Source organism: Carassius auratus, chromosome 16 (assembly GCF_003368295.1).
Source record: "Carassius auratus strain Wakin chromosome 16, ASM336829v1, whole genome shotgun sequence".
In the NCBI taxonomy this organism is placed as follows: domain Eukaryota; kingdom Metazoa; phylum Chordata; class Actinopteri; order Cypriniformes; family Cyprinidae; genus Carassius; species Carassius auratus.
The window spans coordinates 3,701,493-3,715,749 of record NC_039258.1 but is presented as its reverse complement, the minus strand read 5'-3'; the positions used below and the strand labels follow the sequence as shown (position 1 = coordinate 3,715,749).

The 14,257-nt window shown below is 32.0% G+C and overlaps 2 protein-coding genes across 4 annotated transcripts in view; both read left to right on the top strand.

The window, feature by feature from the left end:
* The first annotated feature begins 824 nt into the window (after positions 1 to 824).
* Positions 825 to 11,583, top strand: LOC113115809 (pituitary tumor-transforming gene 1 protein-interacting protein). The gene is made up of 7 exons (XM_026283440.1): positions 825 to 1,084; positions 1,615 to 1,661; positions 2,026 to 2,134; positions 2,794 to 2,905; positions 4,421 to 4,486; positions 5,648 to 5,694; positions 11,349 to 11,583. The coding sequence occupies exons 1-7, from the start codon at positions 958 to 960 to the stop codon at positions 11,396 to 11,398; spliced, it is 558 nt and encodes a 185-aa protein (XP_026139225.1). The 5' UTR covers positions 825 to 957; the 3' UTR covers positions 11,399 to 11,583.
* A 983-nt stretch (positions 11,584 to 12,566) lies between these two features.
* cdk14 (cyclin dependent kinase 14) overlaps positions 12,567 to 14,257 on the top strand; it is a 155,387-nt gene continuing 153,696 nt past the window's right edge. For all 3 annotated transcript variants that reach the window (XR_003293938.1, XM_026283415.1, XM_026283417.1), the window contains exon 1: positions 12,567 to 13,046. Coding sequence is in view for 2 of the 3 variants with exons in the window: in XM_026283415.1 (XP_026139200.1) it covers positions 12,953 to 13,046 (94 nt within the window). In the remaining variant the exon portion in view is untranslated. The remainder of the gene's footprint in view (positions 13,047 to 14,257) is intronic.

Sequence of the window (14,257 nt, the reverse complement as noted above, 5' to 3'; positions counted from 1 at the left end):
TACATGCCTGTGTTTTTATTTCTGTAATAAATATGGCTTTCAAGCCAACAGTTAATTTGGAGGATATTGATGGTTTATTGCAGGTATGTTGTTTACATGAGAAAATCTGTGTTACAAGTTAAACAAAAATTCCAATAAACAATCATATTTTGAATTTAAATAGTTTCTTTGTCTTGAGTTTACATTAATTATTTACATTTTACATTTACATATCCAAAAAGTTTCAGTCTTTTAATTGCGATTAATCGCGATTAATCGCGATTAATTTTAAAAAATTGTGCGATTAATTAGTTAATTTTTTTTAATCGATTGACAGCACTAATATATATATATATATATATATATATGAGAATATATGAGAATATATATTTTTTAATTAAATAATTTAGTAAAAACTTGCCCCTTTAACTCATAATATTGACTTTTTATTGTTGTATTTTAAACTTTTTCCTTCATAGTTATGACTTTTATGTTATAATTTTTTTTACTTTATATTTATGAACTTTGATGTTAAAATTTAAATTTTAATCTCATCATTCAGATTTTTTTTTTATCTCATAGTTGTGACTTTTCATGTTATAATTTCGACTTTAATGTCATAGTTTCGACAATTTACTTTAGAATTATGACCTTTGATGTTATCATTTAAATTTTAATCTCATAATTCCCTTTTTTACCTCATAGTTATTACTTTTCATGTTATAATTTCAATATATAATCTCATAATTTTGATTTATCAAAGAATGATATTTGTTTTCTGATTGCGCTTTCGTTTCTGGAGTTCTTATAGGACCTTTATTTTGAAATCCGCAGTGCGGCAGCGGCGTTTTTGTGTTTCCGGCGTCGATCACATGATGATTTCAGCTTGAGGAGTTTTGTTGACTTTTCTGAAGATCTCAGAGCTCAGATAGAATCTCCTCATTCATCTGCTGTACAAACCTTCAAATCTTCTCTGATATGGATGAATCGCGATTGTTTGCGTCGATGTTGGGCTTTCTGCTGCTGTGTGTCGCGATCAGTGTTTCTGAGGCGAAAACATCTCCAAAAACAACAATAACAACAACTCTTCCACCTCTTCACAAACGTATGTTTTTACCTTTGTCTTCTTCTATCTAATCATATCTCTCTATTTATCTGCTTGTAATATAAATGTGTATGTAACTATATGAATACGTGTAAGTAATTTGTCATTTAGCGGACGCTTTTATCCAAAGTCAAGACGTAAAAAATGTCATAAACTATTATTATTATAGTATATTCCTAGTATTAATATTAACGTATTATAATATTATCATAGTTTATTGTATATGTTTAATATAAAACTGTCACTGATTTAAATGTTTGTAGTGTTAAACACTGAAAAGGACTAACGCACTGCAAACAAGTCAAAGTTACATATTTTGTTGAAATCAATGAAATATAGAAGTATATTTTTTATCAGTCAGTTTTATAACTCTTTTATGTTATTAATATGTGATGTGATCCTATAAATAAAGCATCAAAGTTGTTTTGATTTAACATCTTTGGCTAGATTCAGCTCTTTATTTAGTATTTTTGTTTTGATGTCAGTGTTTTTTCTGATCTGTGAGTTTTTATTCTTCTTTCTCGGCCCAGAATGCAACACAATGACTTCCTGTGAGACGTGCCTCGCCAATGTCTCGGTAAGATAAGATCCTAAAGAATGTAATTAATAATATTAATAATAATAAAAATAATACAAGTTTTTTTTTTTTACATCCTAGAGAATGTAATTTATAATAATAATAATAATAATAATAATAATAATAATAAAGTTGGCATTAATAATAATAATAATAACAACAAACATTTTTTTCTGAAATTTCTGTAATTAATAATAATATTAAATGTTTTTTTTTACATCCTAGATAATGTAAATAATAATAATAATAATACCACTGCTAATAATAATAATACCACTACTAATAATAATAATGTATGTGTCAGTAAGACCCTGGAGGATGTTGTAAACATTATTATTAATATTAACAGTGTTTCTCCTGACAGTGTTTGTGGTGCCAGACGAACAGCAGCTGCACAGATTATCCGGTCTCGTATGTGCTTCCTCCGGCGTCGCTGTGTAAACTCTCTCAGGCTCGCTGGGGTGTTTGCTGGGGTGAGTTCCTTCATGAGCTGCTTTGAGATGCACACAAAGGGTTAAACACACAGGACCTCTAATGTACAGCAGCTGTTGAGCCGATGGAAGTTACACTTTCACATTCAGGAAATGACTTTACACACACTCACCATCCAGATTTATAGAATACTTCACTCCGATTGGCTGTTCGTGGCACTTAATGGTTAAATATTAATAACTATTGACTTAGCACTCGGCTGTGAAACCTAGTATTATTTATATACTATTTTGAATGATCTTTTATTTTATATTTTAAATTTTTAGTCTAATTTCAGTTACATTTTTAGACATTTATTTTAGTAATTGTATATTTTTATAAGTAAAAAAAAAAAAAAAAAAAGTATTTACTTTTTTTTTTGGACTCTGATATAACTTATATATATATACCGGTTACACACACATACCTGGTTATATCTCTTAAAAAATAGGAATCAGGAATTTTTTTTTAATGATGTGTGTTTTGTTCTCGTGCTAAAAACAATGCATTTTTTCTATGCATCTCAAAACAGAGCCGAATGTGTTTTAAAGGTTATATTCTAGATAATGCATGCTATTGCACGCACTCACACGTTAACTCGTGGAGGATGAGAGCAGTGTGAGGTCAGTAAGCGTCCTGATCTTCAGTGATGTTGTTTCAGTGAACTTCGAGGCTCTGATCATCGCGATGGCTGTGGTGTGTGGGACTCTGCTGCTGGCCGTGTGCGTCTGCTGCTGCTGCTGCTGCTGCTGTAAACGCAGACGCTCGTCCAGGTCAGACCACAGATAGTCCTTCATATCAGCTTCACTGCCTCTTTTCTTCAGATACTCACATTCACACACAGTTCTGTGCTCCGAGATTAACCCTGAACAGTTGATTGAAGCCTGGAAAGCCTGACATATGAAATAATTGTAAGGAGAATCTTTTTTTTTTTTTTTGAATACAACACTTTACTCAACCTTTAAAGAAAATATATTACATTTATTTTGTTACTTTTTATTTATTTTCTAATTAATTCACTAGCAATATCTGAGTGAAAACTGTTTCTACAGTTATCGTGACACATTTGATCATAATGCCAAAACTCTTTATTTATTTTTTTGGGATGAACTGCTTCTTTAACCTTCATTATGCATTTAAAGTTTATATAAAGTTTTTATATTCTGGGTCCGTTTATACCTGAAGAATTGTTTTTTTTTCAAGCAGTCAAAACGTAAAACTTTTTAAGTAAAGACATATTAAATATGATCCTCAACTTCTCATTTAGTAGAGCCCTATTAAATCCGTAAAATTTTTCCTAAATTCCTTTTTATTTATTTATTTTTTTTAAATTCCGATTTTTCTTTTTACATTTTTCTGGATTGTGTGTTTTTTTTTAATTCGTTTACATTTTTTTGACTCCTTTTTAATAGTTTAGTTAAAGTTTATCAAAATCAAAAAACACGTCTAATTAATTAAAACTACGAAACGTGTATATTTTCACATCAATTTAATAAAAGTTTAACAAAAATGACATGTTTAGGGCCCTATGAAATGTTAAATTTTATTGTTACCAAAATCTGTTTCAGCACGTATAAATATTTGAATGCATAAAACAACTTATTTTCTTCTTCTTATTTTTATTTTATTAAATGATTTTTTTTATTTATTTTTCTGGTTATCAAATGAAGACTTAACTTATTTAATTGATCTCTTAATTACTGAATAAAACACTCTGAACTCTCACTCAGAGAGCGAAGACATGAGGAGATTAAGTGTGAAGCAGCACCGGTTTGATCATTTACAGGCCTCAGAAATTCATGAATCAAATACGACACATTAAAGAGTTAATAAACGAATCGAGAACAACAGAAGAGGTTATTTTTAAACAGCTGGTTCTGTATTGAGGGGTTATAAAGGGCACATCTGTGTGTTTGTCCAGTCTTTGAAACACAGAAGTGCTTGACTCACAGAAGCAGAAGCGCTCTCTCGATCTCTCTTTAATGCTTTCTCAGCTTCATGTGATGATCTTTTGTTCCTGATGTTTTACGGCTAGACAAGACTCATAGTTTCACTTTTCCTTGTCATTGGGAGTAAACTATGGTTTATTGGTGTTTTTATGACTGAAGTGAGTTCATGTGACTAGTTTCTGTCTCTCAGTTTCAGTGATGATTTAAAGGTCACAGATTTTGAGCACAATTGCTGTAATTATCAGCTGGTTGTTCATCTTCTCAGACTTATATAAAATAATCTGTTACAGGATTAATTCAGCTCTGTGTTTTCTCTGGCTTTTACTTCTACGTTTGCAGTTTTGACCGTGATGATGAGCAGTTTGCGCGGAGAAGAGAGGAGATCAGACAGCGAGCGGATGAACGGTACGTAGATCCCACCGCTTCACAGATCAGATGCTCATGAAGCTCCGGATGATTTATTTCGTCTGGAGGCTTGGTCCATGTTCGTTGTGATCTGTAGAGGAAGAATGATGTAGAGGGAGTGTATGGTGTCGTATGTCACACACACATAAAACACTGCTGCTCGTATTTACAACGAGTCTGTGGAGGAATGGATGTCCTTAAACAAAGACACGAACTCACCGTGAATCATCTCCTGCTGCTCTTCAGGACGGGTTCAGCTCATCTGGTTGGGTTATGGAAATTGAATCCAGTTTATGAGTTTGATTTGCTCTTCTAGGTTTACAGGACTCAGGATTTATATTGGGTAAAATACAGTAGAATTCAGTGCAAAAATACAGAATTGTGAGATGTAAACTTAAAAAAATCTTAAGAACAAAATCATAATTGCAAGATGTAAATAAAAAACTCTTTAAAAAAAAAATCAGAATTGTGAGATTTAAATGAAAAACTCTTAAAAAAATCATGTAAATAAAAATTTCTTAAAAAACAAAAAAACAAAAAAAAAAACATAATTGCAAGATGTAAATGCAAAACTCTTAAAAAAAAAAAAAAATCATGGTAATGCAAAACTCTTAAAAAAATAAATAAAAACAAACCATAATTGCAAGATGTAAATGCAAAACTCTAAAAATAAATAAATAAATAAATAAAACATAATTGCAAGATGTAAATGCAAAACTCTAAAAATAAATAAATAAATAAATAAAACATAATTTCAAGATGTAAATTCAAAACTCTAAAAAGAAATAAATAAATAACAAAAAAAACCATAAATGCAAGATGTAAATGCAAAACTCTTAAAAAAAAAAAAAAAGTTATTTTCAGGACTCTTGAATCTCATGCTCTTATTAGCACAAAACACATTGTATTAAGTTATTTATTTGCTTTTTTATTTGTTGGTTTCCTTTTTTTCACTTGTTTTTCGCCATGAATGTTATCAATTATTGTATTATTTTGATCAAGGTGGCCTAACATGACATCAGTCTAATCTAACTAGTTTCTTCAAAGTCTCTGCAAGAAATACAGCTCAAATGATGCAAATGACACGGAAATGTCGTATTTTGTTTAAAAAATCTGCACATTCTGAAGCCGTCACTCATCTCTGGTTACTGTGTGTTGCAGGAGGGCCGAGAGGACGGTGAAAAATGATGAAATCCGCAAGAAGTACGGTGAGTAACGTCAATCCTGCTCTTCTCTCATTAATATTCACAAGAGTTCACGCACAGCTACTCTTTATAACCATTTTCTGCATTTTACAAAAACAGTAGAGCCATGAAAATGTCAAATGGCATAAATACATTTATGGAAATGATATAGTGTTTAAAACTTGGTAAACAAATTTCACATCATTTAAAGCTGCATTCTTCAGTTTTTTCAGCCACAAAGTGTCATTATTACAAACATTTAAATCACAGAAGCACTGGGATAAAAGTTTATAGTTCAGATATGAACTCTGATGTTTATGGTAGTGATTAAAATAGAGTAGGTCTAAATCACCTTTTGAAAGTAATTTGACACGTCAAATGAAGATTTATCGATTACATTGTAACACCAGAGATTCAAGAGATTCGTTCAAGTGAAACAAGTATATCTTTAGTAAATCATTGAATCATTAATTCATAAATTACATATGATTTTGTTTAGTTGTCTAATGTTTTGTTTAATTCAGAATAGTGAGAGAACCACAACTTCCATTAAAAAAATACAATAAAATTAATGTTATCCAGAATCATGTGCCTCTATTTTGCGTGCAAACAGATCTTAAAGAGTCCCGTTTATATGTAGCCTGATGAATTTCGTTCGTTGTATTCAGTAGCAATTAAATGGTTTGCAAAAAGAGACATAGGATAATGTTTGATATAATTATTTAATCTTATTGGAGTAGAAAAGAATTGCAGTCAGAATTGAAATCAATAAAATTCAACCATCCATCTTTTGTTTTTGTTTTTATTTACACTAGTCAACACTTGAAGTTTCATCAAAGTTGTCTTAAAACCAAAACAATACCCTTTCTTGTCTTAGGACAACTTTGATGAACTTTTTTGATCCACTTCAAATGTTGATTACTGTATTTGCTCTAAAACGTACATATATACATACATATATGTACATACTTTTTGTAGTGTTTATGTAAAGTGTTTGTTCTCTCACTGATGTATTCCATACTTTCCTGTCGATGAATTAGCTGGAGATAATTGTGGTCAGACTGGTGCAACTACAAAGTGCTCAGTTCTGCAACAACACTTTATTAGATCTTCAGAGGTTAAGTTATGGCTGATTGCAGGACATCATGTGGAGTTGTTGTAACACAGGATCTTATTGATCGGGTTTATTGTGTTGGGCTCAGTAATGCTGTATTCAGCAGAAAACGTGTTCTTCAAACACAGTCCGATACAGGAGCACTCAGCTTTCTGATTGACTCGTGTGTGTCCCAACACTGACTGATCAATGCTGATGTGGCCTCGGCACAGGACGAGTAGAGATTACTAATGAGTTGTAGTTGTAGAAATGCTTATGGAAGCTTGTTTCAGCCACAGCATATAAAATGAAAAAGGTAATTAGAACTTTATCTGGCCATTCAGATTTTTCCCCTAGTGTTTTGAGTTTACATCTCCAAACTTAGAATTCAGAGAAAAAAGTCAGAGCTGTGAGATGTAAATGCTAAAGAGAGAAATGCTGAATTGCGAGGTGTGAACGCATAACTCGAAAAAATCAGAATTGCGAGGTGTGAACGTATAACTTGGAAAAATCCGAATTGCGAGGTGTGAACGTAAAACTCGAAAAAAGCCCGAATTGCGACGTGTGAAAGTAAAACTTGGGGAAAATTCAGAATTGCGAGGTGTGAACGTAAAACTCGGAAACGACAGAATTGCAAGGTTTGAACATAAAACTCGAAAAAATTTAGAATTGCAGGGTGTGAACGTAAAACTCGGAAACTACAGAATTGCGAGATGTGAACGTAAAACTCTGAAAATTTAGAATTGCGAGGTGTGAACGTAAAACTATGAAACAGTCCGAATTGCGAGGTGTGAACGTAAAACTCTGAAAATTTAGAATTGCGAGGTGTGAACGTAAAACTCTGAAAATTTAGAATTGCGAGGTGTGAACGTAAAACTCTGAAAATTTAGAATTGCGAGGTGTGAACGTAAAACTCTGAAAATTTAGAATTGCGAGGTGTGAACGTAAAACTCTGAAAATTTAGAATTGCGAGGTGTGAACGTAAAACTCTGAAAATTTAGAATTGCGAGGTGTGAACGTAAAACTCTGAAAATTTAGAATTGCAGGGTGTGAACGTAAAACTCGGAAACTACAGAATTGCGAGATGTGAACGTAAAACTCTGAAAATTTAGAATTGCGAGGTGTGAACGTAAAACTCTGAAAATTTAGAATTGCGAGGTGTGAACGTAAAACTCTGAAAATTTAGAATTGCGAGGTGTGAACGTAAAACTCTGAAAATTTAGAATTGCGAGGTGTGAACGTAAAACTCTGAAAATTTAGAATTGCGAGGTGTGAACGTAAAACTCTGAAAATTTAGAATTGCAGGGTGTGAACGTAAAACTCTGAAACAGTCCGAATTGCGAGGTGTGAACGTAAAACTCTGAAAATTTAGAATTGCGAGGTGTGAACGTAAAACTCTGAAAATTTAGAATTGCGAGATCCATATGCAGAATTGAGAAGTTGTAATTGCAAGATATGAAACTTGCAATTGAGAGACCTGAAAGTCGTTGCTGTTACCTGTTTTATATTTTTATTCCATCGCTGAGAGAAGCTTCATAAATACTAACGCTAACGGTTGCTTTACTAGATACCAGTATACTGCAAAAATAATTTTTTGTCTTGTTTCCAGCCAAGATATCCAAATAAAAAATTTATCAAGAAGGATTTTCTAGACAAGTAAAAATAATTGTCTTGTTTTCAGAAAAAAATAGTTTTTGGGTTGAACAAGCTAAAAATCTTATTTCAAACAGAAAATAAAAACCGTGTGCATCGGGTAAAGTCTAAGCAATAATTAGTATTTAATACTATCGATTAAAGTATAACTATTTTACTCATTACATATGAATTAAGACCTTGCTCAGCCTTTACCAGATGCACACATACACACAATAACATGTCCTTCAGTTCATTACTAAAGATCATCATCAGACTGCATTTACTAAAATTTCAGTCATTTTCTTAATTACTAAATTCAGAAAATGCTAAACTGTTATCTGGTTTTAAATTCACAAGGATTTGAGGAGAGAAAAGCATTTCTTCAGAATTTTTTCTTTTTGACTGAGCTTTTCCTAATAAAGCGCTTCCTCCAGCTCTAAATGGTGGAAAAGTGTCAGGCGGGCTGCTTGACTCATGCTTGATTAACTCTGTGCTAATTAGCGTTGGTGGAGAGCTCAGAAGAGCTGTAATTTATGTGCTAGCAGAGCCTCAGAGGAATGAGGTGAAGTGTAAATGCACTTGGTGCTGTGATCGCGAGAGAGAAAGCCAGAGCTGCGGCGGAGGCCAGGAGGACAAACCCTCGCAGCTGTTGCGCAAAACCCCACCGAATACCACACGACCTTGAGACAAACTGAAGGTGAAGATGTCTGGGTTCATGCCACAGAAGAGCAATGAAAATTACCTGAAGAGAGCATTTGTCTTCAAAACACTACTTTATTTATTTTATTTAGAAGTAATTTTAAACAAATTCCTGTTCTGTTATATTTAATTGACTTTGGCCGATTAGCTGGTAACTTTATTTTTTGTTTAGACTAACATTGTTTATTATTTTATTTTGATTTATAATTTAATTTGATTGGATTTTATGCAATTATTTTTTACGTATTTTATTAATTTTTAATTTATTTATATTTTATTATTTAATATATTTGATTAATTATAGAAATTGATTAATTTTGATTTATTTGTTTATTTTATTTTTTATTTCATATTTTATTATCTATTTTATTTATTTTTATTTAATTTGTGTTTATAATTTTTTTATTTCTTATTTGTATTATTTTATTATTATTTAATTTGATTGGATTTTATAAAATTATTTTAATGTATTTTATTTAGTTTTTCTGTTTAGTTTTCTACATTTGTTTTATTTCTTATTAATATTTTATTAGTTATGTAATATATTTTATTTATTATAGAAATGTATTGAAATTGTTTATATTATTATTTATTATTTTATTTTTCTTTATCTATTTTGTTGTATTTATTTTATTAATTTTTTATTTTTAAGTTGTTTATATATATTTATTTTTTTTAATTACATTTTTATTAAATTAATTTTAATTATTATTTCATTCTCTTTATTATCTGTTTGATATTCCCGTGAGCCGGGCGAAAGTAAATTGTTGAAAGTAAAGAGAAGATCAAAGGATGTGAGTCTCAGTAAGAGTTTCATCCCTCTGCTTTTCATACTTCACTTTTTTTTCAATTTTTTGCTCAATGTGTTACTTCTTCTTTTTTATGTGTAAAAGTGTGAAAAATAGAAAACTCAAAGTGTATTTGTAATATTTTCAGTGGAAAAAATATTTAAATAAGTGTATGACTAATAGGTGGTATAACAAATATAACTGATCTATAAATACTTCTTTTAAGGTTAAATTATATTTATATATGTAATGCATTGGGTGCTTTATTGCCACAAAACTATATACAAATTTTACAAATTATTATTATATTTTATTCCATGGAAACAAAATCTGATTTGGAGATCTAAACTCAAAACTCAGAATAAAAAACAGTCAGAGTTGCAAGATAATTAGAGTTTATATCTCACAATTCTTTTTTTTCCTTAAAATAGTTAGAACCAAATTAAGAATTGTAAGAAAAAGTCACTTATACTTTTTTAGTTAGTTTATTTTTTGTTATCCCGTGGTGGAAACAGACTTCCAGAGATTACAAACTAAAAGTCACTTTTGTAAACTTTACTTATTGAGTCCAAAATAAAAGTCATTGTCTGAGCGTGTGGTGATGCTGCTCTGGTATTACTGATGGTTTCTGGGCCGCGTCCTCATTGGCTCTGCTGTGTGCTTGTGTGTGTGTGTGTCCTGTGGTGAAGTGTGTGTGTGTGTGTGTGTGTGTGTGTGTGTGTGTGTGAGAGACAGCATGATGGATGGAGGTCTCCGTTGTGTTCCCCCTGCTCTCTGCAGTCCGTACATCAGGGACCTGCTGCTCTCTCTCTCACACACACACACACACACACACACACACACACACACACACACACACACACACACACACGAGCGTCTGCCCTCCGAAGGACGTCCTGTGCGAAATACTGTCAGAGCAACAGGGTTCAAAACCAACACCAAACTACAAACTGACAATTAGCTGCTAACCTTTTTTGACAAGACGCAAGTACTTCTGTGGTTTCACTTCATAAACATCCAAAGATACACATTTACTTGTTTATCTCTCTGTATTCTGAAGGCTTTTGTTGATGTATAATTCCCCAGAATTCTAAGAATATGGTGAAAATGTTTGTTTTCTAACTTGTTGACGGTATTTTCTGATTTATGGAGTGATATTATGCAGCTTTAATATGTCTGCTTTTGGTTTCATGGAAGGAAAACCCACAAAATACACACACAAGTGTTTATTTTATGAGATTTGATGAATATGTCTCTGTAGATTTCCGTTGAGACCGTTTTCTCAAAATGAGTTTCAGCAGACTTTACAGTTTCATTTCCATCCATACTCGTTTGTTTATATCTGAGTTTTTGCCTTACTTGTCAAGAAAATGCATCCAGATTCAAGACTTTTGAGATGTTTATACTAGAAATCAAGACGTGGATATGAATTCTGATTCCCACACATTCTTCTCTTCTTCCAGGTCTCATCCCAGACTCCGATCATCCGTACAGCAAGTTCGAGAACGAGTAAAAGCCACGGATCGCATCCCTTCACCACACGCCGGATCACTTTAGGTTAGAAATCTCTCTCACCTGTATTACAGCAGAACGCTGCTAAAGAATCATTTTCATCCTCTGTATTTCTGTCTTGACTTCTGATACAAATATCTAAATATTCAGATAATCAAGATACTAGAATAACATAATATATAAAGTAAAAAAAAAACATCAACCTGAAGTGATTTTAGGTTTGAATGTGACTCTTTTATTTCTTTGTGTTCTTATATAGAGTTTGAGAACTAGTTTATGCAAAAATGTCAATTCTGTCGTTCTTTTCTGCTCAACAACAGTTAATACTTCATATTTTACTTTATAAAATGCATCATATTTACTGCTGTTATGATGCCTTGATGGGTTCTTTCTTTGTCACTTTCTTTCTTCCTTTGCATTCAATGTTAAAAAAACAACAACTTTGGCATGTGTAATGACATGAGGATGTATAAATGACAACTAAGTTCAGTTTTTAAGTGAATTGTTGCACTTTTTGATTCAGTTGTAATCCCAAACTTATCTTTTTTAATGGCTCTGGCTTCTGTGAATGACTTGTATTTATACTGTGTTCTTATTAAAACATGTCCTAATAAAACAAGCTTCCACTTTTAAAGAAATCTCAGTGCTTTATCCCCGTGTGGAGTGATGAAGGGCTTTTGATTTTGTGGTTTATTTTTTGTGTGTGAATCTGCTGCATGCTAAAGATGCAGAACAGAACGAGTTGCATGTGAGATTTAAGTGAACATGAAATCAACACTCAGCCTATTTGCTTTTATAAACGTGTTTCTGCATAATTCATCAGTGCAGATTATTCTGAGGGAAATGATGCAGGAGTGTCTTATTTTTCAGCCGCCTGTCACATAGAAACATCATCAGATCAATTCCACTTGGATGAAATGCGTGCAAATACATCATCTTAAAACAAAATGTCAATCAAAATGTAAAAAAATGGCGGTATTATGTACTGGGTGAAATTATTATTTTTGTAATTATTTATTTAATTTATTAATAATATATACATAACATCTTTTCACAGTATTTTTTAAAACCTTTTCAGTGTAGTAAATAATTTTCCTATTTTCCTGTATGAATTATTAATTAAGTCATGCACGGAATTTTTGGCCATTTAAAAACTGTACAAATGTCCTGAAGATGCCTGCTGGCTTTTATTAAAAGGCGAGGCGGTGTTCCTCAGATGACGGACAGCTGATGCAGCCAATGAAAGACGCGACGTCTATTCAACGGCCAATGACTGACCCGCGGGGGCGGGGCTTACTCAGCCGTTTTATCCTCACTCTCTCGCCAAGCAGAAGGAGAATCCCAAAAAATGACATCCAGCAGCAGCTTTCCAATCCAGAGGAAAACCGCGGCGTTTGGAGAAGTTTCCCTCCTCACATTACCACGGATTACAGCTCGTTCTTCAGAGATGTAGTCAGAAGACGTCAGAAATGTGTATTTGACACGGAAGGACAGTGTTTCCACACAGCCGTTAATATTTACTCGTCTCTGATCGCGCCTCAGCTTCATTTCAGACATGTGTGATTTAATGCCAGCGGCTCAACCGGCCGAAAAGATCGGCAAAATGAAGAAATTAAGAAGAACGTTGTCGGAGAGCTTCAGTCGTATCGGTGAGTGTCAAAAACACAGCAAATACACAGTAAAAACACGGTAAAACACTGTCAAATACGCGCCGTTATTGTTCGCGCGCGCGTCAGCTCCGCAGGAAAGTTAGTTTTAACTGTTAAAGATCGTTTAGTAAATCAAACCACGAATATAAACACAAAAATAAGACTGAAACCGATTCAAAGCGTTCACGAGCTCCTCTCAAACCAGCCGGATGTAGAATACAGAATAGAATTGAGTAGAATATGCAGGGATGAACTTGCGAGAGCTTCATGTGGTCTTTGAGTCTAAATCATAAAGAAGAATCATAAATGAGATCTTATTAATATCTCAGTTTATCACATTAACTGTAAAGACGATAGACAACATTTCTATGTGTTTTAAGGCTTTATTAGATCAGACGCTGAAGTGGTTTATTCATCTCAAAAAACATTTCACCCCCAAAACAGAATAAATTATTTATTTTTCGTAAAGTAAAGCCTGTGAGGTACTGCAATTATATTTATAAATATCTTTGTATTTCTATTTATTCTTTTTATATTTATTATATTATTTAAAAGATATAATATTTGTAAATATTTGAAGGTGTTTATAATGTATAAAATAAAATTAAAAAATATTTTTTTACCATATATATATATATATATATATATATATATATATATATATATATATATATATATATATATATATATTTTTTTTAATAATTATTATAATTTTAATTATTTTATGAGCATTTTTATTATTTAAAAAAATCTATCCAAAATAAAAATTTCCGTGAAGCCTATTAATAATAATAATAATAATTTTATTAATTTATATTTTTAATTTACATTTTTTATAATTATTTAAAAATGTCATTAATATAAAATTGTCATTTGAAAAATACTAACAAAAATGAATATGGTTCCATCAACCTTTTTAACAGATATTACTGAAGAAAATGCAAGAAAAAATTAATCTGAATAGAAAAATGAAGTGTGCTTCTGCTGCAACAACATGTGAGAACTTCTAATACATTGCATTTCTTATAAACTGTATAAACATAATGCATAATGTCCCCTGTAAAGTAGAGACGCTTGAGCACTAGTTAGGGCTCTTCTGTCGCAGCGGTGGTTAAAGATGCTGTCTAAGGGCCTTTCTCTGGTGAAGTTGCTGACTTCATCAGCGCTCATCCGTTCTGTCACTGATGACTGTGTCTCTGCACAGGACGAAT